The sequence below is a fragment of the Schistocerca gregaria genome, chromosome 2 (genome assembly GCF_023897955.1).
Source record: "Schistocerca gregaria isolate iqSchGreg1 chromosome 2, iqSchGreg1.2, whole genome shotgun sequence".
In the NCBI taxonomy this organism is placed as follows: Eukaryota; Metazoa; Arthropoda; class Insecta; order Orthoptera; family Acrididae; genus Schistocerca; species Schistocerca gregaria.
In genome coordinates, this window is record NC_064921.1 from 504,119,141 (window position 1) to 504,145,640 (window position 26,500).

General features: G+C 40.4%; 1 protein-coding gene across 8 annotated transcripts in view; it reads left to right on the forward strand.

The window, feature by feature from the left end:
* Positions 1-223: 223 nt before the first annotated feature.
* The window catches only part of LOC126328814 (RCC1 and BTB domain-containing protein 1-like), a 203,583-nt gene continuing 177,306 nt past the window's right edge, over positions 224-26,500 (forward strand). The window contains exons 1-2 of one of the 8 annotated variants that reach the window (XR_007561953.1): positions 329-521; positions 18,252-18,341. Coding sequence is in view for 6 of the 8 variants with exons in the window: in XM_049996074.1 (XP_049852031.1) it covers positions 18,263-18,341 (79 nt within the window). In the remaining 2 variants the exon portion in view is untranslated. Of the gene's footprint in view, positions 985-18,251; positions 18,342-26,500 lie in introns of all 8 variants that reach the window. The other 7 variants (XM_049996074.1, XR_007561969.1, XM_049996073.1 and 4 more) reach the window with 7 other exon arrangements.

Sequence of the window (26,500 nt, forward strand, 5' to 3'; positions counted from 1 at the left end):
TTCAGAAGCCAATATTGTGTTGTTCTTCACATTGTTTTCCTGTTCCCTTTCTTACTACGTCCCTTAATTTTGTTTGGGGCAATTTTTACAGATTTGTCATTTGTCAGTTTCTCAGACTTTTCATGATGCCTATATCTCCTCCTAAAATAAGCTTTAAAATCTGTGTTTAGTCGCTCCTTTTTTCAGTCATTCTCGGACCTATTATCTCTTTTTCCTTGTTGTCTGTTGTTTGCAACCTTTAGGTAACATGATTGCAGCACACACTTTCTTTTGGGTGTTCTACATCTTAATCTTGTAAAATCTAGTTGTCGATTGCCAATTTTTGTGATAGTGGGAGGTATAGCACCAATATATTGACGATTTGACAAAGCAGAATTGTCAATAAATATTGAACGCTTGCAGGCCTCTTTATTTGTTGTAATGTTGGCGGCTGTTCTGTTTGACGTACACAAATAATTACTGTGGCTGTCACACAAGAGTCGTGACAATTATGAGGAGAGAACTGTGGAAAACAGGGAGAGGTGTGTATCATTGTTTTGAGTTATTGTTTATGCCGTGGCGTTACAGGAAGAGGACTATTTTGATATTGTGTGTTCTTTAAGAACCTCTCGTATGAAAATAAAAATTCGAACATGAAGTATATATAAAGTGTTTTGTCAGGAATGTTGTTACCGGTACCATACCAATCATAACTACCAAATTTCCTTATACTGGAAACTGGCGGCCTTTCCGTGTTGCTGACAAGTTCACATGAAAAAGAAATTTTAACTTACTGATTTTTCAAAAATTTAGTGATGCCAAAGTATCAGTTACAGGTATATCTCAGTTTGTGTGGAAACTCACCTGGATGAATTACTTACTGCCGTGTAAAATAAAGCTCTCAGTAGAGAGTTGAGAGCTGGCATAAGTTGTAAGCAAAACTATCTAAATACAGAAACAAGAGATCCGCGGCATGAGACTGGCAGTATCCCTCGTTTCCCCACCGTATGTTTGCATAAATTCTTCTCGTGTAATTTATTGTACCACGTTGACATTTTTGTCGTTCATGATCATAGCCTTAACTCGATCGAAATTTCGCAAATGCGATTGGACTTATTTAGTTTGACCAAGTTATAATGTCGTCTGGTTTCGTAGATACATTGTAGCCAGTCGTTTAATCGTAACACAGTGCGAAAAAAAAAGCAAATAACTGTTAATGTGTTAAGTATTTGTTGCTAACCATCAAAGCTAGAAAAAAACTAGAAATGGTGTGAAACTGTGTGGAAGCTTTATTGGAAATAGCCAAGTGCTCTCATTCTGAAATACTGGATGAACGTTGTTATTTGCGCATCGTACCTCAAGGCATATATCCAGTTTCTTACCGTAATAATTGGTTTACTATCTTATACTTTTGACAAAAGATTGTCTCTTAATGAGTATTTTATGATAGCGGTATAGGTTTTTAAACTCGGTCAATAATTATACGAAATTGCAACTGGAAAAGTGCATCGGGTTAGACATTTCGTGTTACAGTTAATGAAAAACTTTTTATAAACGTAAACAGAAATTGGCGTCATTTCATATGTGCCTCTAGTATGAACTGACCCAAGAATTTTAAGGAATTTCTAGAACCACCCCCTTTAATCCTTTTCGGTTGCCTGGACCATGTGTAACTGGACATGATTTGCATATTTGATGCACACGTCTACGAAATTAAAAAGAACAGTATTTAAACACTTTTTCTTATTGTGAAATTTAGTAATTTTTTGTAGCTTTAGAGTTTTATTGTAACCCACTCGTAAGCAGTTATTCTGCCTGCAGTGGATAAACCAGTCTTTTTGGTCCTAATGATGTTTATCATTACCAAAGGTCATTGGAACAAATTTTTAAATTACAGATACAAAAGAAGAAGAACGTAACAACAACACTAATAAATAAATGTCAAGAAGACATTAATTTCAAACCGTTTGCGTGTTATAAATTGACATTGCCTGATACTTGGCAGGCAAAAAATATGTTAACAAGGGTCATTAGGAATCCTACTAAGATTCACCTGAAACAATTTGGACAAAATCTGGCAGACATGTCTTACAGTAGCTTGGTGTGGTTACCAATATATCATTATTACAGGAATATGATTTTTGTACTTTGATGCCCAGTTAACTGAGCATTGTAAGTCCAATTAATGTAGTTTCTTAACAGAATTGCATATAAGTGATGGCCTGTGTACAGCTTGTCACTAACAAACTTAAAATCATTTTGATTCCTGTTGAGACTATTGTGGATTAGGCCTGCTCCACACACTCGCTTCCTCTGTGTTAATGGTGCAACAGAAATCGGTTCTTACCACATTGACAACAAATCTCAGGATATTCATGCTCTCTGTTTTTGTCTAAAGTTACTTGCCAATTCTTACGTGGTGTGACCATTCACGTATCATCAGCATAAAGGACATTTCTGCTAGCCATGTAGTTTGAAAAGTCATTATCACACACAGGGGAGAGGAAGAACCTGAGAACAGAGCCGAATGGGATTCCTCTCTCTATTTTTCATGGGGCGTGAATGTAAGAAGGTGGGACTGTGATGCATTCTGTGCAGAGAGAGAATGAGAATACTGTGTGATGTCGCCAATGCCCCCTCTGCCACCACCCCTCATGCTCCAACCATTGCCTACCATAGTAACTGGCAACTTTAAGATGAGCACTACACTGACCCACTGTTTCTGCTTTGAATCTCCATAACAGAACTTATAAGCTCGGAAAATTATCACTGTCACCTCTTACCGTAATACATGTCAGGTTTCCTTTATGCCGTCCATAATAAACACTATCGTGGCTTGTTGCTAAGTGTTCTAATCCCAGCTTGAAGCATGTGCTACAGGCAGACATGTAAGAATGATAATGTTGGCTGCTGGAGCATCATGGGGTACACTGCTCGTCAGCTCTGTGCCTGACACCTTCATCTGCTTTCTTATTACATGCCAATAAAACATGTACTAACTTTGACCTGTTAAACAAGAACTGATTTGTTGATGTGATTTAGCTACTAACCATAATATGCTAGCTTGCATTTTTTAACAATATTCTGTGACAGTAAACAGATACTGAAGGCTATAAATGAACCTTCTTTCATGACCATTATAAAGTGTAGTTAGGAGATTTTCATTTGTTTTTATAGTTAATTTTGTTCTGAATCAAAATTGTTTTTGTTTAGTTGCTTATTATGTTCCTAATGCCCCTCACAAGGTTCACAACTCTTTCGTTAGAACATTCATGACAAGCACAGGACCCCAGGTAATGCAGCACCCACATTCTTTCCTGTGTTGTAGTCTCTCACCTCTGACTATCCTTTCTTTTCTTGTTCTCTTTCCATGGTGGCAGGCTTTGATGTCAACACAATTATTCCCTAGGTTCTGCCTTCCCTTTTGGAATATTTTCATTCACTAGCTTTTGAGTGAAATAATTTGTAGTTGGCTTCTGGATTGATTTCCATTTTCCAAATTTTTCTGTAGTGTGGATCGACTGGGAAAAAAACCTTAAATAGTGCCTTTTGTATCCAGCGTTAAAAATCATCTGCACACAATACATGTGTAGGCTCTTATTTGCACATCAAAAGCATTGTGGTAGCTAGTCCAGTGGGGTCTTTATGTACCCTTTTGGTTGAGCCCCATGATGTCTGAGCTGCCAATCATATCAGATGGCCTTTGCTGTGGCTGAGTGGTGCCTGCAGGTAGAGCCCTTGATAGGAACAGGTGGCATCAGAGTGGATGTTTTGCACTTGAAACATATTAAATTACATCAAAACAATGGACATTCTGATATTAACAGACAGGAATCACAACTTCAATGCGGACAGTTACAACCCTACTGCTTACCCTCCACTAACTGCCCTATGGGAAGAGGTATAAGTCAGACATTTAAGAACAAAACAATTTATTTAATATTCAGTATGTAATCAAACTGATTGGGACACTTTCGGTGTGACAGCCATTATTTTTGTAGAGCATATTGAAGAACAATTTGGAGAAGTCGAGTCATTAGGAATTATGCACAGTGTAGCTGTTGATTAAAGCCTCTTCTGCAGCACAGTCTACAGCACTTTAGACATTTTGACATATGGTCATTGCCTCTCACAAGGCTTTGAATGTGGTCCGGAAAATAATCTTCCACCAGGACCTTATTCTCCAGACTAGGAGCTACGGGCTGATCTTGAGTGGCGAGGTGTACATTTTATCTGATTCATCCAAAGAGGTCCCAAGGATAATAGAGTAAATATATCTGCTTTTATATTGGCCTTTAAAGGGAATGTTCTCCCGGAAAAAAATTAGACATCATGTACAGGTGAGAAATGAAACTTTACATCCCACCACCCGTGACATGCTTTCAATACTTGTGTTTTGGTCATATGTTACCTTACTGCACGGCGCACCTAAAATTTGGCAACAGTAGACGATCACTCCATGAGGAAAGTCCTTGTGAACAACTACCTTTGTGTGGCAGTTGCACAGATCATCATCCTCTACATTCATCGGTGTGTCCAGTCTTCAAGAAAGAAACTAAAATACAGAAATGAAAACCCACTGACTGCCTCTCATATCCAGAGGCCACATAAAAAATGTGGAAGCCCAAATCCTTTTAATGTGACATCTGGTTGCGCAAAAGTCACAATCCTCACTCTTACTACCCCAATTTTTTTTTTTAACCACCTCTCCCACTGTGCTCGTCTTTTGCGGCTCCTGTGGTACATCTTCAGATATGGCTTCCAACGTCCGGCTGGAGGAGCAGCTTCCTCCTCTGGCATCTACCGGTAAAGGGGCTCCATCATGGGACCCCTATCGCCAGAAACCCAGTGATTAGAGGCCCGACACCATCCAGTGGCCAAAGGAACTGTGACCTGCGGGTCTCAGGATTGTCCACTTTTCATCTTTCCCCACACTAGTTGCAGATAGGCCCTCACAAGAATTTTAGCCACCAAAGGCTGCAGGAGGAAGAGGAGGAGAAGAAGGATCATGACAAGGCTACTCTGTCCTGTCCACTTTGCCCACGGCATGTTTTCAGCTATTGATCTAAAGATATCTCCCACCAATTCCGTGGCTTCACTGCACTAGTCGCTGCATGACAAACTTTTTTGCAATGACTGCTTTCCAGTGATCCTGTCACTTCTTTGCCATTGCCAGAAAGACTGACTACCACATTGGGAGCTTCAAAGAGCCAACTGGCAGTTGTATGCCTCTGCTGTTACTTTTGCTTCCTTTGTCATATGGCATCAGTGAGGCTGTGCAAGATGTCTCCAACACTGTCTACTAGTTTTGCTGGAACTGCTGTTCTCCCTTCCACAGGTCCCCTCCACTGCTGAACACAACTGTGGTGGGCCACAGACATTGCATTAGCCATTTAGGATCGTTTGAGCCCTGCAACATTTCAAGCAATATCCTTTGCAGACCGTACTGGTCACTAGCGTAAGTTAAGTGACCTTGTGCTAAGGCTCACTAACTAATTAAATGGAGTTAGAAGAAATGCTGGAAGTGTTACAACTCCTCTCTGGAAATATGTGCCTCTTCAACCCAGAGGTGGGCCAAGCTCTATAATTTTGTGGGCCACCAACGAACGATGACTGTTCTGGGTCTTGTCCTTCATGGCAGTCTTTTTACCAGTGTATTGGTTCTTTTAATCACGTTGCAATCAACCTTGCATCAGTATCCTCTTCTTATCTGGCTCTTTTTTTTTACTGCAGAAACAACAGGTTGTAGATGCCCCCGATATTTCGCTCCCTGCCAAGCTGAATCATATAATAAACCTTTCACTGACTGGGGACTGCTTCAGGCCCTTGCCTCATTAGGTGGTACATTCCCACACTCTGATTCAGTTCATTGTGAAATGATCCAATATCTGGGTGTAGCTCAGAGGCTAATCTTTTAAGGATAATTAATGTATTTAGCTCAAAACTGTGTTCCCTTTTCAATACCGAAATGGTATGGTTGTCCCAATCCTTAAGCCATGCAAAAGTCCAACATCTCTCGACAGTTACCAACAGATTAGCTAGACCAAAATGCTTTGTAAATTGCTTGAAAGGAAGGTTGTCCACAGATTATATTGAGTTCTCAACTATTGAGATCGTGTGTGTGTGTGTGTGTGTGTGTGTGTGTGTGTGTGTGTGTGTCCTTATCACTGTGGTTTCAAGGAGGGACAATCCACAACCAACCAGTCTCGTCTGGTTGAAAACAGCATCCCAAGAGGCTTTTTCTGACCTCCAATACCTCTTTGCAGTCTTTTTTTGCCCTACCTAAGGCATATGAGATTGCTTGGCATCACCACACTTTATTTATCTTCTATGACAAGGGCTTTTGAGGTCCTTACTGATTTTTATTTGTCAATTTTTATCCCACAGATTGTTGCAGATTCACATTGGCTCTCCTTGGATCCAAGAGAATGGTTTTCTTCTGGGCTCTGACCTATCACTCTCTTCCTGGTTACCATCAGCGAACTAGTGACCTTTGTTTGGGTATTGGTCATCCTTTCCCACTGTTTCCAATTCTCTCTTACAGAAACACTGGTTGAGCATCTTAAAAATACTGGTTTAGCATTTGTGTCATACTCCAGTCCGCCCTGATCCAGAACTCTACTTGGGTACCCAGCACTTGGAAATTGTCGCACAGTGCGGAAGCTTAATGATCTCTGCTTCCTTGCCCACACCTCTTGTGGTAAAGATCTAGTTATTCTTCTCCATATTTAGTGGGCCTTAGTCCCATCATGTATGGATGGTTTATGGCTTGGAGGGGCTTTTGTCTTTGAAGCTGTTAGACCCAGTCCATCATTGTAGAGTTTGTCAGGCCATTGATGCCTTCTAGAGTAGTCCCTCATCTGGGTGCTGAAGTGGGGCTCTTACAGAATCAGTTCTGATGGTATCAACTCTTGGTCTCCTATGCAATGATCATTTGACAGTTCCCTGATCATCCAATGGTCCTATTCTTCTTACATGTGTGGGGTGTCAGCCTCCTGATACCCGCTCTCGGGTGGGACTACCAGTTGGAATGTGCTTTGTAGCCCTGAACCGGGATCTCTGCCTCTGTGTCTCGTCTCTTGAATATGCTCTTCATGTTTTGTCATGAACCTCTCCCCTGCCCCCTTTGTTGGTGTGCAAGCCATGAATGGGGACCGATCTATTTTTATGTCCTAAAGTCTGTTGACCCCTACGACCTTTTTGTGCGCGTGACATTCAATTCTTAAAGAGTTTCAGGATGCAACCATCGTTTACACTGATGGCTCTAAAACTGGGGATAAGACGGGATATGCTTTACATCCCCTTTCAGTCAGAAACACCATTTGTTGCCAGGAACATGTATAGTCTGTACAGTGGAGCTGATAGCTATTAATAGTGTCTTCCACTTTATCAAACAGGTCTTACTTTACCTTTTCTGATATATAGTGATATCACTGCTATTCATGATCTTCTCATTGAACTAAGTCACACTGACTGCTTTATTGCCTTTCTCTGTGTCCCACGTTATGTGAGTGTACTCGGGAATGAACTGGCTGGCTGTTTGGCTGGAAGAGCAATTAGTCGCGACTCATTTGCTTTGCTGATCTTGGCTGCATATGAGACCACTGTGCACTTGAAGATGGAATGACATCTGATTGGCTGCTGCACCCCCCTCTAATAAACTCCACACTATCAACTACTGTTGCATGTCGCTCTACCTTCTGTTACTCCCGGCAGGGATCCACTATGGTATGTTGCCTCAGCCCTCCATGCTAAGCATGGCTTTCTGAATTCTTTGCCTCAGATACTGACAGATGATTCATGGACAGGCAGGCAATTGAACTGGTTCTCTGTTTTCTCCTTAAAAGTGCCCTTTATTTTTAGAGTAAGGTTGTAAGCTACCTTCAGGCAGGAGTGGGATGGTTGTGCTTGAGGTGTCTCCCACTGCGGAGTCTGAGGGGCCCTCGACCCTACCTCCTTGACCAGCTCACTCTTTCATCCCTCTCTTGCTTTTTTGATTGTTTTTAGACATGGTTTGCCTCATTTTCTGCTGCATCCTTCTTTCTGTTTTAGAGGTAGCACTCTGTTAAATAGTGAATACTCTTTATAAACACCTTGACTACAGTGGAGCGAGTGTGCGATGGCTGCGGATGGGGGAACTCCCACCATGGGCAGAACTCCGGGAGCATACAGCTGCTGCCTTACTTATTTCTCTCCTCTTGTGTTTATTACTGATGGTCCAACTGATGTCCATTACCTTTTTAGCCATCTCACCGTCCCGAGTCTGCAAAATTGAAGACATTTTGTGCACTGTAACTGTCTTTGCCTTTCATTGGGCTGGTGGGGATCAGATGCATGGTGGGGCCTTTCTCACAATTTGATGGGCCCTGAGAGACACCTTGTCATCTTGGTCATAGCTACTGGCATGATTGACACATGTTTTGGTAAATTTTCTCAACTATGGCACCAGTATTGTATTAAACACCTCAGTCTTACTGCTCCTACTACTTTAATCATCAGAACACAGGTTTCACTAATTTGAGATGAACTACCACGGAATCAAGGAAGTCAATCAGTCAACCGACCATTTTCAAAATGGCTATTACTTTTGGCGTAATTGGGATAAGTGATATGGGTCTGCAGTTATTTGGTATCTCTCTTTATGTGTAGCATAATTTTAAGCCATTCTGAGAAAGTTCCAATACCAAGAATATTTTTTTACAAGACAGATTTTCTTAATTACTCATTTTAGAGCTGTCAAAACCATAATAGTCATCTTTTCTAGAGTCACTCAGCTTATTTAGTAAGTGATATTTCTTGGAGTGATAGGTGAACCATTCTGTTGTTACACACTGTGCTTGTAAAAGTAGAGTCTCAGCATCAGTTGTATAATTATTGAATGCTACAGTAGCCAGTGGAGTTTACAAGATAGTCTTCATTTTCTTTGAATTTTGCTACTTTAATTTCAGATTCATAGAGATTTTTTTGAGTTTTTAAAAGTCTTCTTGTTTGCATCCGAACTAGCAAATGTATCATTAATTATAAGTAAAATGCCTCTTATCTGATTGAATCACCTACCATTTTTATATACCTGCATATTGTATTTGAGGGCAACATTACCCTCAGTTTGGAACCAGAGACAAATTTGGGAAAATATTGTGCATTTTCTGAGTTTAAATTAAGTACCTTAAATTTAGAAGTCTTGTTGTGGCCTTGGGAGAGCATTTGGGTGTCCTTGTGGTTGCATGTGTGAATGAGTGTAGTATTGCTGGGAAAAGAGCTAGTGTTCAAAAGCTAGTGTGAATGCTGTCTTTTGTTGTGTGTTACTATGCTCAGTGGATCGATCCGCTACAGGCGAGTGGTTTCCTTACCCTTATTTTACATGTTGCTCCATACAGGAATTTCCATTATTGTTGTATTTTTATGAAATAATTAAATATCACATCTACTATGTATTATTGATCAACTTCTTCCCATTTTCATCCTGTAACTTCTCTGTCAGTCAGCATTTAAGTCTGTGGAATTTTTGTAGTTAAACCTGATTGGTGGTGATGCGGTATTGCTGCCGTTTGACCGTTTATTATGGGACTCTCATTTATTTAGTTGAAGACAGTTGGCTTTAGAAATAAATTGTCAGTTACTGTTACGCTAGTGTCTTCTGTTGGACATCAGTAAATTAAGGGGCCCTTGATCAGAACTACCAGAGATGAAATCTATATTGAAATCTCCACATACAATTATTTACCAGTTATTACTATAGCCTTAATAATTGCTTATAAGTGTAAAAGTCTATGACTGAATTACATATCTCAGACAGGTGTTCACTGCATTATTGATTGAGGTATGTGGCATGGGACTTTATTCCACTCCCAATTTCTCGTACTACACTTACAGTAATCTGATACTAACTTGCATATATGTAGATGTAGCTGTTCAATTTCTGTGACTTCCAGATGATATACTGTAGGAAAAGCCTTCAGATTTTTCCATGCTGGCTGTTGATTTGGTAAGCTTATTTTTCTTACTGGAAAAATCAAATCATCTTATTTCTCCATATATTGCTTCAACTCTATAGATATTTGGCTGCCTTGTCTTTCAGAATAATTTGTTCTAAAAAAAAGACTTTGTTAAAAATATTGGATGCTACAGGAATTGGACATATTTTTTAATTGTAACACACCACCAGTCCTTGTAGATCCAGCAATTAGCAGTGGATCAACTCAAAAACATAGCAAGCATGGTGATAAATATTATTTTGATCGGCTAGAATAAAATAAACTGTTTTATTGCCACATCTACTACCATGAACAAACGACTGGAATATTTGAGAAATAATTTACAAAAACGGTTAGTAATGCACAAGGACACAACAGAATGAAGTAAGTCGTGTTCCAAGAAGGATATTACACTTTGTTTTATGTTTCACTGCATTACATGAGCAGACAAATGACTCAACTAGAATTTTGGCCTTAGCCCAAAATGAGAAAAAGATAAGAAGGAAGTGAAATACCTTGCCAAGTGCATTAAAAAATGCACATATACAGTGGGAAAGAAAACTATTGTATTCTTATTAAAGGGAACATTGTGAACCAAAAGTGAATTAAGGAAGCAGAAGAAAACCTAAATCAGCATGATGGAACATCACATTTTAACTCTACTGTTTCCAAAAATGAATGGAGTGTTTTAACAGCTGTAACCTTCTTAGATAGCTAAGAGTGTGCTCACAGATAAAGAAAGGCTGAAAACTTCATAAAAGTAATTCTTATCTGATTATATGAGTATAAAATTTAACTGACAAAAATGACCAGTTCATCAGCTAGTAATCTGACATGGAAATTAAGGAAAGGTTTATACACCCATATTTTTGTATGTCTAACTCCATCAATCTGGATGAAACGAAGTGCAAGAATTTCTAGAAAAACACAGTTTATTAAAGATGTACAGCACACAACACTTAAAATGTAGATTACATTAAATTTTTAGTTATAAGTTAATGTAATACAACTGCAGTGACAAATATATTAAAGAAATCAGATTTTAAGGTGCCTAATTCATGAAGCAAATCGTTTAGTGGTAAATACAGTTATGAATAAAAAAATCTATACAGCATTATTACTGGTCTCAAAACTGTAGGAAAGTAATAAGAAGACTATTTGTGAGAACAGGCTAAAAACCTAAAATTCATTAATGAAGTTCTCACACTATGTCAAGATAGAGGAAGTAGTCCTGGTTATTGGTAATTGAAGTTGTGAAGCACACATGTTCATATTGCTCCTCAGTGTTTCCTCGTCATCTTCTCACCATCTGTTGATTATTACCCTCTTTTCTTGTTTCTTGGAATCGAGCAAAGAACTACCTTGATTCATTACCACCCATTCACTTAGCTGCATACTGACATTGCAGGCAAGGAAGTGGAAACATGTGCTATCCCTCTATGAACCATTCCCTCACTGTTGAGCCAAGGGCCATAAGCCATTTAGAGGCAGAGTGGTTGGAAGTGTTGGAAGATAAGCTGCAATCTGTGAAACAAGTCGTCTTGCCATGTTGGTCCTTCTGCCAGACAGAAGAAAAGGGGTGAAGTTACACTGATCTGTCTCCGCAGAGGTCGTAGTCCTCTAAATTATGTTGCCTTGCTCTAGTGAGAGAATCCACCAGTTAGTGAAGCTTGTAGAGTACGTATTTCAATACACCACACTATAACAGTGTGTGTGTTATATTCAGACAAGAGGAGAGCAGTAAATTTAAGTGGAGCCCTGCCCTCCATTTTCAGCTGATGGTAAGCGTTTTAAAATTTTTGACTTGTCCAGACTCCTACTACTGTTTGGTTGAATGTTTTAGTGTGTTGCAGTGAGCCTGGTGCATCTATTTTGTGTCCATTTATTTTTAGCCCTCTTCTAATAATTCCCTGTATGCACCTCTTCATTGCTTGGTAACCAGTTCTAATTTTTGCTTGGATTTCCCATAAAGGCCATGTTTCACTGCCATCAACGAAAATTACTAATGTACACTGGTTGTATACCTGTTGTTTCAGATGTGTGAAATTTACTTTCGAAAACTCTTATTACTCAATAACATCCCAGAACATTTTTACCACATGTTTATTTGGTCACTTCCTTTTCTGTTTGTCTGTTACAAATATTGCAATTTATTTTAAACAAATTCCCCAATCAGATAGGGGCTTGAAACTTTCAACATAGCTCAGAACTGGATGACAATGCAATACTAACTAATTTTCTTTTCTGATGTGTGGCAGAGGGTACTTTGTAGACCACTTCCATTTCCCCCTATTCCTCTTCCAATTGTGAATGGTTCGTGGGAAGAAATATTGCTGCTAAGCTCCTGTGTTAGCTTGGTTGTCTCTCTTTTTTTGCAAGATATCTTAGGAGGAAGCAATATATTGGTCGCTGTAATCTCATCAAAATATTTGAAATAGATTGAAAAATTTCACACACAAAAACTAAGAACAGGAAAATAATTATTCAAATAAAAATGAATTTGTAATATTCAAATTTTTTAAATTATACTAGGAAGTGTAAAAGAATTTCCCCTAGCCTCATACAAGTTCCTAATTCCATACAGTGAGCCCTGAAATTTTGTGACTGTGCTGTGAAAATACTTGACATATTTAAAACGAAAAATGTGGGGCACATGCAAGAGTAGTTCACCTCCTTACTAATATCTATTGCAGGTGCAGCAAGTTTTTCATTAAAATCTTACAAGTATTCTCGTAGTTATTAAAAACTGACAGTCATAATTTTTTGGAACCATCTGTAAGGGGCTAGTAGAAATTATTTTATACTTTTTAGTCAGGCTTAACAATATGGAATATTAAAAGAGATCTTTTTTATAGATATTGCTGTTCGTTTTTTCTTTTGTATCAACTGCTCCAAATTCCCATTTTCTTTTTGGTGCGTTTATTGCACATTTTTTAGTTTTTATGTAACTGACTTTCAGGCCTGCTTTCAAATATTCTGTATTAAAGTTGTTCCGTGTCTTGTTTAACTTAACCCTTTCAAGACAGATTTTTTAAATTTTATGTATAAACTTCTTCTTTTGACCACATAGTTTTTTATTAGTCTTGATAATATTATGAATACATTTTTGTCCATTCTGAACTCACTTCCTGCAATTAGGCCCTGGGACACTGGTGTCCCAGTAGTCTTTATTGAGTGGGGCATAGGTGTTCCACTAGGCTTACTGAGTGCGACAAACGTTGTCCCGCCAGTACCCAATAGCTATAGCGGTTACTAAAATATATATATATATATATAGAAAACAAGATGTATATAATCAGTTTCCTACTACACTTATTAGTAACAATTTGTAGAACACATTCACTATCAAAGAATTACACATGTCCGATTTATTATAATTACATATGATATGTTGCAAAGCACTTTTTGCATAATGGATGCTGGCACACTTTGGGTGCAGCATTTCCACTGCAGAGCTGTTAGCTATATCTCGTGCTCTTGAGCACATCCGTTCATGCCCTGGGGAGTAGTTTATTCTGTATACTGACTCCTTGAGCAGCATACAAGCTATTGACAAAAGCTACCCTCATCATCCTTTGGTAGCAAACATCCAGGAGTCCATCTATTCCCCGGAACAGTCCAGTCATTCATTGAGTTTGTCTGGACCCCAGGTCTTGTTGGAATCCCAGGCGAAGAACTTGCCGACAGGCTGGCCAAACAGGCTATGTGGAAACTGCTTATGGAGATCGGCTTCTCTGAACCTGACCTGTGTTCTGTCTTATGCCACAGGGTTTTTCGGCTTTGGGAGATGGAATGGCATAACAGTACCCACAACAAACTGTGTGTCTTAAGGAGACTATGAATGTTTGGAAGTATTTCACACGGGCATCTCACAAGGCAATCAGTTGACTCTGCCGGCTACACACTGGCCATACGTGGCTAACACATGGTTACTTCCTGCGTCGTGAGGACCCACCTCCGTGTCACTGTGGCTCACATATGACGGTTGTCCTCCTCTTGCTGGACTGCCCACATTTAGCCACTCTGCGGCAGACTTTTAACTTTCCCAGCATCCTACCTTTGGTGTTGGGTGACAGTGCCTCAACAGCAGCTTCAGTTTTACGTTTTATTCGTGAGGGTGGGTTTTACCATTTGATACAAGATTTTGTGCATGTCCTCTGTCCTTCAGTGTACTCCAACCTAGCGCTTTTAGAGTGGATCTTTTAATGTGTTGCAGGGTGGATGGCTTATCCTTTTTATTCTTGTGATCAGCCAGCCACTGTAATCTGCTTTCTTGTTTTACTCTCTTCTAACTGTTTCTTGCTTCTCTCAGTTGTTTTATTGTCCTCTTTTGTTACTTTTAGTGTTTGTTTCCTTATGTTCGTCCTTGTGGTTTTTCCTTTCTTTCTGTTTTGTGTTATATGTCTCGTTTGTTTTATTCTTTCCCTTGTGGCATTGTTTTATTTGGAACAAGGGACTGATGACCAAGCAGTTTGGTCCCTTCCCACCACCCACCCTCCCCCCCTCTTTTAAACGAACCACGCCACTCTCCCCTGCTGCCATGCCAATCTCCTCTGCTGTAATTGTAAAAGAAGTGAGGAATTGGGGGTATATCAACCTGCAGACTAAAGGGGAAAATACTAAATGTCTTTTTCCAGAACTGTTTCACAGAGGAAAACTGCACTGTAGTTCCTTCTCTAGATTGTCACACAGATGATAAAATGGTAGATATCGAAATAAACGACAGAGGGATAGAGAAACAATTAAAATTGCTCAAAAGAGGAAAGGCCGCTGGACCTGATGGGATACCAGTTCGATTTTACACAGAGTACGTGAAGGAACTTACCACCCTTCTTGCAGCGGTGTACTGTAGGTCTCTAGAAGAGCGTAGCGCTCCAAAGGACTAGAAAAGGGCCCAGGTCACCCCGTTTTCAAGAAGGGACGTTGAACAGATGTGCAGAACTATAGACCTATATCTCTAACGTCGATCAGTTATAGAATTTTGGAACACATATTATGTTTGAGGGTAATGACTTTTCTGGAGACTAGAAATCTACTCTGTAGGAATCAGCATGGGTTTCAAAAAAGACGATCATGTGAAACACAGCTTGCACTATTCGTCCACGAGACTCAGAAGGCCATAGACACAGGTTCCCAGGTAGATGCCGTGTTTCTTGACTTCCGCAAGGCATTCTATACAGTTCCCCACAGTTGTTAAATGAACAAAGTAAGAGCATATGGACTATCAGACCAATTGTGTGATTGGATTGAAGAGTTCCTGGATAACAGAATGCAGCATGTCATTCTCAATGGAGAGAAGTCTTCCGAAGTAGGAGTGATTTCAGGTGTGCCATAGGGGAGTGTCGCAGGACAGTTGTTATTCACAATATACATACATGACCTTCTGGATAACATCGGAAGTTCACTGAGGCTTTTTGCGGATGATGCTGTGGTATATCGAGAGGTTATAACAATGGAAAATTGTACTGAAATGCAGGATCTGCAGCAAATTGGTGCATGGTGCAGGGAATGGCAATTGAATCTAAGTGTAGACAAGTGTAATGTGCTGCGAAAACATAGAAAGAAAGGTCTGACATCATTTAGCTACAATATAGCAGGTCAGCAACTGGAAGCAGTTAATTCCATAAATTATCTGGGAGTATGCATTAGGAGTGATTTAAAATAGAATGATCATATAAAATTGATCGTCGGTAAAGCAGACTCAGGACTGAGATTCGTAGGAAGAATCCTAAGGAAATGCAATCCAAAGTCAAAGGAAGTAGGTTACAATATGTTTGTTCGCCCACTGCTTGAATACTGCTCAGCAGTGTGGGATCCATACCAGATAGGGTTGATAGAAGATATAGAGAAGATACAACGGAGAGCAGCTCGCTTCGTTACAGGATCATTTAGTAATCGCGAAAGCATTACGGAGATGATAGATAAACTCCAGTGGAAGACTCTGCAGGAAAGATGCCCAGTAGCTCGGTATGGGCTTTTGTTCAAGTTTCGAGAATATACCTTCACCGAAGAGTCAAGCAGTATATTGCTCCCTCCTACGTATATCTTGCGAAGAGACCATGAGGATAAAATTGGAGAGATTAGAGCCCACACAGAGGCATAACGACAATCCTTCTTTCCACGGAGAGATTAGAGCCCACACAGAGGCATAACGACAATCCTTCTTTCCACGAGCAATACGAGACTGGAATAGAAGGGAGAACTGATAGAGGTACTCAGGTACTCTCTGCCACACAGTGTCAGGTGGCTTGCGGAGTATGGATGTAGATGTAGATGCAGGAAGTTGTGTGAGAGTTGCATGTCATCCACCAAGCATTGATCAGTAAAGAATAGGAGCTCTTCATTTCCTGTGTGTGTTCCCGCAATAAATTACTGCCGATCGGTTGTGTACCGTATTTGTTCTGTAATGCTAAATAAAGAAAATCATTTCTTACCTTTTTTCATATTTTCTTCTACACCAAAACATTTTACCCCTTCCTTTTCCCAATGAATATTAAAACACGATAAAATGTCTTGCTGGGAACTGAACCTCTTCAATGATGAGGTCCAACTCGCAAACTGATTTCCAGCTGTTCATATAATGCACATTACAGTATAAGTAACTTTAGTTATGCTCATAATTCCAGTTATGCTCAATACATTTATCAGCAAAACTTTTAGAATCTACCAGTGAAGGAATATATCTGGCATGAACAATGTATTTATAGTGGTAAGACCAAAATGAAATTTTGAAAATATGTGAAACTAAGGAAAAAGGTAAGAAATGAGAGTATACTCACTTTAAATTAATTCTCAAAATGGAGTAGATTTGAAAGTGGAAATATTTAAAAATACTTGTGGGTACACTTCCACAATAAATAAATGTTCCTGAACATGATTTAATTATACATATTATGTAAAGTTTTCTACTTATCTCTCAATTTAAGATTGTAAGCAATTGTAGTGTGACTCAGTGCCAAAGTGCCAGATTATGGCTCGAAGGTTTGGGGTCCAATCCCCAGTTGGTCCTAATAGGATTTTTATCTGTTGCTCGGCACTTGGTTTGCCTCGGGCAATAGTCGTTAATGGGAAGTATACAAAATACTGGATTGTACCATGGTTCAAAGGCTGTGCTATGTTTCAAAGTTCATTTTAAACTGAAGAGCTCCCAAAAACTGACTGGGTAAGAGATTGGACAAAAGCAAGAACATTCACCTCCAGTAGGATCACGCTTAGTATTGCCATCCACAAAACTTTATCTCAGAGGAGACAAGATTTTAAAATTATCACTTCTCATGTAACTGATTTAGTGAATTTAAAAATGTGTTGTGCCCCCAGAACAAAATTTTACCAGCAACACACAAAACTTACTTTATGTCAAGGAAGTGACAGCTTTACGCACACTATTTTGTCATGACACATTACTATGATACCTAAAAGGTAAGAATATTTCATTAGGAATGCAAAGTACTTCTTTTAATTTTATTGGCATGATTATGGATGCCATTTCTTTTAATTGATGGTGCTAAATTATGCCTGCATGTAGACAGGTCCATTGTTATCATATGCCTGTATATGATAGCATATTCACAGAGTCCTTTTTCCTCTGTTCGATAAGAGCTGTACGAGCAGGTGCACATGAAACATGGGAGCTTTTGATAATGTTCTGTAAAGGTTCACATTGTCCTTGACTACAGGACAGGGCTCAAGTTGCTGCTGTGACAATCATATTTTCTCGTGAACAATATGACAACCAAATAAACCCACATTGTATAGCAGCTGTTAAATCCACAATATTTTCCTTTGGCAATGCCAAATATGCAGTTCTGCAGAAAAACAGAAAATTGTTTTTAGAAATGTGTCAGAATTCTGAAATTAATGAAAAACATGTTTCCAGGATTTCTGCAGGGTGCAAGTGCCCCTCCTGCCACCTCCTCTCCACCTCCCCCTCCCTCCTCCTCCTTGGAGACACCGTAGTAAAGTACTGTGCTGTTCAAGTCAAGGGTTGACAACAGCTTAAACTAAAAAAAATACAAGCTAGAACTTGTGCCTTTCAATTAATGTGACTGCTTGCAGTGTTAGAGATAATGTTCTGGATCTGTCTACCCATCGTGTGAAAAGACTTCACTAGTGTAGACTATGATAACCACTAACCTACTGAAATATTCACTTTTATTGTCCATTTTAGTAAAGGAAAGTGTAAGGTAATATGTTCTTCAGCAATGAAAAGTCTGGCAATTTAATTCTGAATTTGGTATTGGCTTTCAGTTGTATTTACTTTAAAATGAATGGCAAAGTGGTATTCAATGTCTGTTATAGGTTGCTGAAATATGGATTTACGAAAGTGGGCTATATTTAGCCTACTTGAGCCACGTTTTGTTTCAAAAATCAAGATTGCCTGTGTTTTTGGTAAGTTCTGTTTCTCATTTTTTTTCCCCATTTGTGAAATGGAAGATATTAATTACTTCATATTGCATCATAGATTCTGAATTGATGATATTCCTTTGCAGCTCTTAACATTTTAACATTACAGCAGCAAATCCACCGACGAAAGACTCGGAAGTAGCTGTCCCCTATCAGTCTTACAGCAGATTAAAACACATCAAATCACTAAGGAGATTTAGTTGTGTAAAGCAGTTTCACAGTGGCATCACTGCAATAAGAGATACTGACAGCTTGCATAAACAGCCTCCACTGGAGTTTACGTACTGAAATTTAAGTGTCAAAGTTGTCCATGAAATATTGCTCATGTTGTTGGTTGTTGGATGTGACTACACATGGTTGTGTAGATAATCCATGCAGTTCATGTAAGCGTAACTATACAGCAATGTCTTCATCATTATGCTAACGCAAATATGACTTCACAACAAATGAGCTGTGGGACACCTCATAATGAGTTCTTATGTGGAAGGTTGCTGTTGTATATATGTTTCATATCAATTTATGAAATAAATAAGCTCTGAGACCTACACATATACACCACAATAATGAATAAGTTCGTGCAGCTACATGTTTGGCAAGAGTCACATTGTTGGCATGCACACACAGTTGGAGTTGTTATAATAATTATATAGTGCTTCTTTATTACAGCTACTGCAATAAAATGATCACAGTAGTGGCATTATCATTTAGCTAACCAGGTATGGCAGCCTCTCCTCCTCCTCCTCCTCCTCTTCTTCAAGCAAACCACAGAGGTGGACAGAAATTACAGGACTCAAGCTCACAGTGCTTGAGACTTAATGGTGCCATGTTAACAATTGTCAGTTACATTACAAATGTGTTTTCAGGTATAGTGCAGTTTTATTTCTGAAGAGAAATCACACTGACCTCAGTCCATTTATTTTCTGCTGGGAGCAAAGGATTAATGAATCATATTAGTCAGTCACATTGTGCTGTCATAATACACTACTGCAAACTCTCCATGTATGCCAAGGAGTAGATGCCCGTCTACTTGGGGCATTGAGACTCCTAGCAGTGGCCATCCTTCCTGACCCCAAATCGTTCCCCTCCATAGCTACACCATGGGAGGAATGTAAGGCTACAGAAAAAAGAGCCATATTCGCTTTGGTACTTTGTTTGCAGCAGAAACAATGGGTGCTCCTTTCTGGGTGCAAAGCCTCTGGTTTTTTGACAACCTAGGGGATAAGTTTGGGGAAGTGGCAATGCTGTCCAAAATGAGAAATGGGTCAGTCCTGATTCAGACAGCATCCCCAGTGTTGCTCCATGTAAAAAGCTGGGTGGTATTCCCATTTTAATCACTCCCCATAAAATTCTAAACGTGGGCCAGGGGAGTATTTTCCATCGAGAACACCTCTTGCAGTGTGATGACGAGCTACATGCCAATTTAGAACGATGGGGTGTCCACTTTGTCCGGCGTTGTTGCAAAGGAAATGCGCCATATACAACAAAAAAACACAGTGATCATACAAGTGTCTGCCAGCAGCAATGTGTGTCAAAGGCTTTAGGAAGGATATGCAATGCTTCATAACAACAAATTGCCTCAGATGAGCATGATGTGACAACAGTTTCTACATCTACATCTACATGACTACTCTGCAATTCACATTTAAGTGCTTGGCAGAGGGTTCATCGAACCACAATCATACTATCTCTCTACTATTCCACTCCCGAACAGCGAGTGGGAAAAACGAACACCTAAACCTTTCTGTTCGAGCTCTGATTTATCCTATTTTATTTTGATGATCATTCCTACATATGTAGGTTGGGCTCAACAAAATATTTTCGCATTCGGAAGAGAAAGTTGGTGACTGAAATTTCGTAAAAAGGTCTCGCCGCGACGAAAAACGTCTATGCTGTAATGACTTCCATCCGAACTCGTGTATCATATCTGCCACACTCTCTCCCCTATAACGCGATAATACAAAACGAGCTGCCCTTCTTTGCACCCTCTGGATGTCCTCCGTCAATCCCACCTGGTAAGGATCCCACACCGCGCAGCAATATTCTAACAGAGGACGAACGAGTGTAGTGTAAGCTGTCTCTTTAGTGGACTTGTTGCATCTTCTAAGTGTCCTGCCAATGAAACGCAACCTTTGGCTCGCCTTCCCCACAATATTATCTATGTGGTCCTTCCAACTGAAGTTGTTCGTAATTTTAACACCCAGGTACTTAGTTGAATTGACAGCCTTGAGAATTGTACTCTTTATCGAGTAATCGAATTCCAACGGATTTCTTTTGGAACTCATGTGGATCACCTCACACTTTTCGTTATTTAGCGTCAACTGCCACCTGACACACCATACAGCAATCTTTTCTAAATCGCTTTGCAGCTGATACTGGTCTTCGGATGACCTTACTAGACGGTAAATTACAGCATCATCTGCAAACAACCTAAGAGAACTGCTCAGATTGTCACCCAGGTCATTTATATAGATCAGGAACAGTAGAGGTCCCAGGACCCTTCCCTGGGGAACACCTGGTATCACTTCAGTTTTACTCGATGATTTGCCGTCTGTTACTACGAACTGCGACCTTCCTGACAGAAAATCACGAATCCAGTCGCACAACTGAGACGATACCCCATAGGTCCGCAGCTTGATTAGAAGTCGCTTGTGAGGAACGGTGTCAAAAGCTTTCCGGAAATCTAGAAATACGGAATCAACTTGAGATCCCCGGTCGATAGCGACCATTACTTCGTGCGAATAAAGAGCTAGCTGCGTTGCACAAGAGCGATGTTTTCTGAAGCCATGCTGATTACGTGTCAATAGATCGTTCCCTTCGAGGTGATTCATAATGTTTGAATACAGTATATGCTCCAAAACCCTACTGCAAACAGACGTCAATGATATAGGTCTGTAGTTAAATGGATTACTCCTACTACCCTTCTTGAACACTGGTGCGACCTGCGCAATTTTCCAATCTGTAGGTACAGATCTATCGGTGAGCGAGCGGTTGTATATGAGTGCTAAGTAGGGAGCTATAGTATCAGCGTAATCTGAAAGGAACCTAATCGGTATACAATCTGGACCTGAAGACTTGCGCGTATCAAGCGATTTGAGTTGCTTCGCAACCCCTAAGGTATCTACTTCTAAGAAACTCATGCTAGCAGATGTTCGTGTTTCAAATTCTGGAATATTCCATTCGTTTTCCCTGGTGAAGGAATTTCGGAAAACTGCGTTCAATAACTCCGCTTTAGCGGCACAGTCGTCGATAACAGTACCATCGGCACTGCGCAGCGAAGGTATTGACTGCGTCTTGCCGCTTGTGTACTTTACATATGACCAGAATTTCTTCGGATTTTCTACCAAATTTCGAGACAATGTTTCGTTGTGGAACCTATTAAAGGCATCTCGCATCGAAGTACGTGCCAAATTTCGCGCGTCTGTAAATTTTAGCCCATCTTCAGGATTTCGCGTTCTTCTGAACTTCGCATGCTTTTTCCGTTGCCTCTGCAACAGCGTTCGGACCTTTTTTGTGTACCACGGGGGATCCGTTCCTTCTCTTACCAATTTATGAGGTATGAATATCTCAATTTCTGTTGCTACTATATCTTTGAATTTGAGCCACATGTCGTCTACATTCGCATAGTCAGTTCGGAAGGAATGGAAATTGTCTTTTAGGAAGGCTTCTAGTGGCACTTTATCCGCTTTTTTAAATAAAATTATTTTGCGTTTGTTTCTGATGGAGATGTTTAAGTTAGATTCGTTTGAGAAGTTGCCGGCGGGCTCTTGCGCATGCCCACTTGAGTCACACATGAGTAGTATCTTCTCCCGCTTCTGGTTACAGAAGTGTGGCTGGACGCCACTACCTAATTTTGCCCCAGTTTTGGATTATAGTAAATCTTAGGCTGATGCACAGAGCAGTCTGAGTTGTTGTGGGGAGGTGGGTCATCTCCACATGACCTGTGTTTATGTTCAGTGATTTTGTTGTTTCCTCTTCATTCATTGCTCTCATGTTAAATTGTAACAAAATGGATTTTTGTGGCTGGGAGCTATCAAATGAATCAAAATACGTTCGCATGATTATGGAAGGCTAAAATATGTTATTAGTTTCAGATTTTATTTCCATCTTTCTGACAGTCGGGCATTAATCACCTTGCAGAACAATGAAGTTATTTTTGTTGGTTTGCTAAAGAGATTTGACTTTTATTAATCTTTTCTGCTGAGGCAGTCAATTTATTTGAAATGAAGTGTTTAATTTCACACTATTGGCTAGTTTCAGTGGTTCGCCAAATTTCAAATGTATGTATGGCATTATGCCATAATAAAGAACCAAACATTAGATAATACAGTACTGGTACTCCAGGAAAATTTACATCCGAATCTGGACATACAAATGTGCACTTTAAGCCGAATTATGCATGTAAGATCTTTTAATGTTTTACTTGTATGAACATATGGGCTTCCTGATTCAATGCAGCTGCACTAATGCGGTGACGCCTGTTATCTGGCACTCTCTTTAAACTGCTGAAACTAACCTGTTTCTAACAGGATGTGGGAAAATATTGTGAATGGTGGTTTGAAAAGCATTACATTCAAAGCAAATTTCCTTTTACAGAAGAACTATGTGTGAGAATGTACGATGAATTTCTTAAATCACAAAGCGATTGCCTCTCATTTAGAAAATCAACTCTTTGAGGATGACCACTTACAAGAATTTCGAGCCCAGATCAGACATTTACATCATTATTAAAAATTTTACTGGCAGATTTGTGTGATGTATCTTACAGTGTAACAAGTGCAAAAAAGGCTAACATTATATATGGAAGCTTAGCTTCTCTTACAGCTTATTAATCTTAGACAAATATTATACGTGAATGCTACGTATATTAATTTAAACCATTAACTTTTCTTATTTGTGTGTTCGTGCTATTTAAGAGTGATCTTGCTATTGGCCGACTACATCACGTGTCCTATGCTGTCATCAACTGGCGAGATCACGTTTACAAAAGCACATCGCAATCTCGATTTCAGTGCTTCAGAAAATGACATGTGGTGTTTGGTGGAATTCGGATTTATACCTTCGTAATATGAAAATATGCAGCATACATGTTGCTGCACATCAAAGGTCTTTCAAAACGTGTTTTACCCCCCTGAGTTTCATTTTCTAAAATGCCGGGAAATTCTACATCTGTATATAAAACCATAAACATTCAAAGTACAGATGAGTTTCACAGTGCCGAGGAAGAGTATACTGTCACTTAACTTGGAAAAAGTGTGTTTTCACCCAGGAGAAAGTGTATTTTTAACTGGGAAATCCGGGATTTTTTTCCTTGTTCACGTATACACCCTGATTGGCTGCACTATTTCCTCAACTCACTCTGCCTTTTCTACTTCGGGTGATTTCAACACCCACAACTCTTTGTGGGGTGGAATCAAGATTATTTGCTGTGATAAAAATGTTGAGAGTTTACTAACTCAACTTGACCTTTGTGACCTAAATACAGGTGTACCCCCCTCTCATTTCATTGTGACACATGGCAGATACTCAGCCATTGAACGGTCAGTTGGCAGCCGTGGCCTTCTGCAGTCTGTACACTGGAGAGCTCACGATGACTTGTGTGGTAGTGATCACTTTCCGCTCTTCCTGTCCCTCCCTGGTATCCTTCACCTGGACGCTTGCCCAGATGGGCTCTTAGCAAGTCCGACTGGGACACTTTCACCTCTGTTACCACTGTTGTATCTCCATTGCATGGCAACATCGATCTGGTAATCCAGAATATTGTTATGACCATTGTTGCTGCAGCTGAATCAGCAATCCCTTGTTCCTCAGGTTGCCCCCGGCAGAAGACAGTGCCTCAGTGGTCACCTGGTGTCACTGCAGTCATTGGAGATCGTAGGCAGGGCCTCGTATGTCGTAAGCGACATCTGTCAATGGAGCACCTCATTGCCTTCAAATGGCTCCATGTCCAGGTCCATCAATTAATTAAAAGATGGAAGTGGGAGTGTTGGGAATGCTGCATCTCCACTACCAACAACAACATGAAACTCTCCTTCCCAGGTTTGGACTAAAATCAGATGCCCTTATGGATATCAGACCCTTGCAGGTATATCGGGGATTTTCACACATGGAGCTATATCTACCAACCCAGACGCAATCTGAACATTTTGCTTGAACCTCTGCATCTGAGATGTACAACCCCAGAAACAGCGGTTGGATCATCATCATCTATTTTCTACTAAACGCCAACCTGAGCCATATAATGCTCCCTTCAATAAGTGAGAATTTATCAGTGCTCTTGCACACTGCCCTGACACAACCCCTAGGTCAGACGGCATCCATCATGAAATGATTAAACATCTATCAGTGGATTACCAGCACCACATTCTTGCCGTCTTCAACCGTATATGGAGTGATGGCAAATTCATTTTGTGATGATGAAAGAGTACCTTTGTTACAGTGCTAAAACCTGGTAAGACCCCACTAAATATGGATAGCTATAATCCTATTAGCCTCACCAATGTCCTGTGCAAGCTGCTCGAACATACAGTGATCCGGTGGTTGTGTCTACTCCCCGAATCTCAGGGCCTTCTGGCTCTGTCTCAGGGTGGTTTTCCCCAAGGTCTTTCCACCACTGAAAACTTGGTGTACCTGGAGTCTGCCATCTGAGTGGCCTTTTTCGCCATCATCACCTTATTGCCATCTTTTTTTGGCCTGACAAAAGCCTATGACACCACTTGGCGACACAACATCCTTACTACATTACATGAATGGAGTGTCTGGGACCCGCTCCTGATTTTTATAGAGAACTTTTTGTTTCTCTGAACCTTCAGATTCCAAATTGGTGCTTCACACAGTTTCCCCCATGTCCCGCAGAACTCTGTACTGAGCATCCCTCTCTTTTTAGTGGCAGTTAATGGTCTCGCAGCAGCTATGAGGTCCTCAGTATCGACCTTCTTATAAGCTGACGACTTTTGCATTTCCTTTTGCGCATCTACTATTGGTATGGCTGAAAATTAACTGCAGGGAGGCATACAAAAGGTGCAGTCAAGGGCCCTCACCCATAGCTTTCAGTTTTCAGCTCCCAAGACTTGCTTCTTGCACTTCTGTCATTGTTGTACAGTTCGCCTGCACCCACAAGTTTATCTTGATGACCATCTCCTTAATGTAGTGGATTCTTATTGCTTGTTAGGACAGTTTTTGATGCCCACTAAACTTGCTTCCCCATCTTTGTCAGCTTAAGCAAAAGTGCTGGTAGAATGTTAACACCGACTGAGGTGCAGATCGTCCTACACTGTTGTGGCTGTCAGTCGCATGTTGACTATGGGAGCCTGGCATGTGGTTCAGGATCGCAATCAGCATTGTAGAGGCTGGAGCCTATACACCTCTGTGGAGTTCAAGTTGTGACAGGATCTTTCTAATGAACCCTATCAACAGCCTAATTTTGGAAGCTGGACTTCCTCCATTGTGGATCTGACGAAAATAACTGCTTGACAATTATACTGCACACATTCACAGCTCGCCTAACCATCCAAATCATTGACTCCTTTTCTTTAACAAGGCAATTATCTTCCGAAATAGTGGCCCAGATCAGGGATTACAATTGCAGTCCATGTCCAGTCCCTTCTCACTGAACTAGTTTTCCCTCTCCCAGCTCATCTCCGGGTCCACTCCTGTACAACTCCATGGTATATACCTCAACCGCAACTTCCTCTGGATGTATCACAAGTCCCACCAGTCCCAGAAGGCTCAGTTTATCCTGGAGCTCTCTGCTGCCTTTTTCTCTCTATTCTTGCTTCATCCCAGGGTTCAGAGATAGTTTACACAGATGGCTCAATGGTTGATTGTCACATTGAGATTGTTTATGCTCATGCAGGACATACCGAGTTGTGCGCCATGCCAGATGGCTGTAGTGTTTTCACTGCAGAGCTGGTAGCCATCTCTCATGCTCTCAACCATATTCGTTCCTGTGCCAGGGAGTACTTTGTCATTTGTAGCAACTCCTTGAGTGCCTTACAAACTCTCAACCAGTGCTATTCTCGCCATCCTTTGGCAATGGCCATCCAAGAGTCTGTTCACGTCCTCCAACATGGTGAATGGCCAGTTATCCTGGGACACGCTGGAGTCCCAGGAAATGAACTTGCTGAGATGCTAGCCAAGGAGGCTAA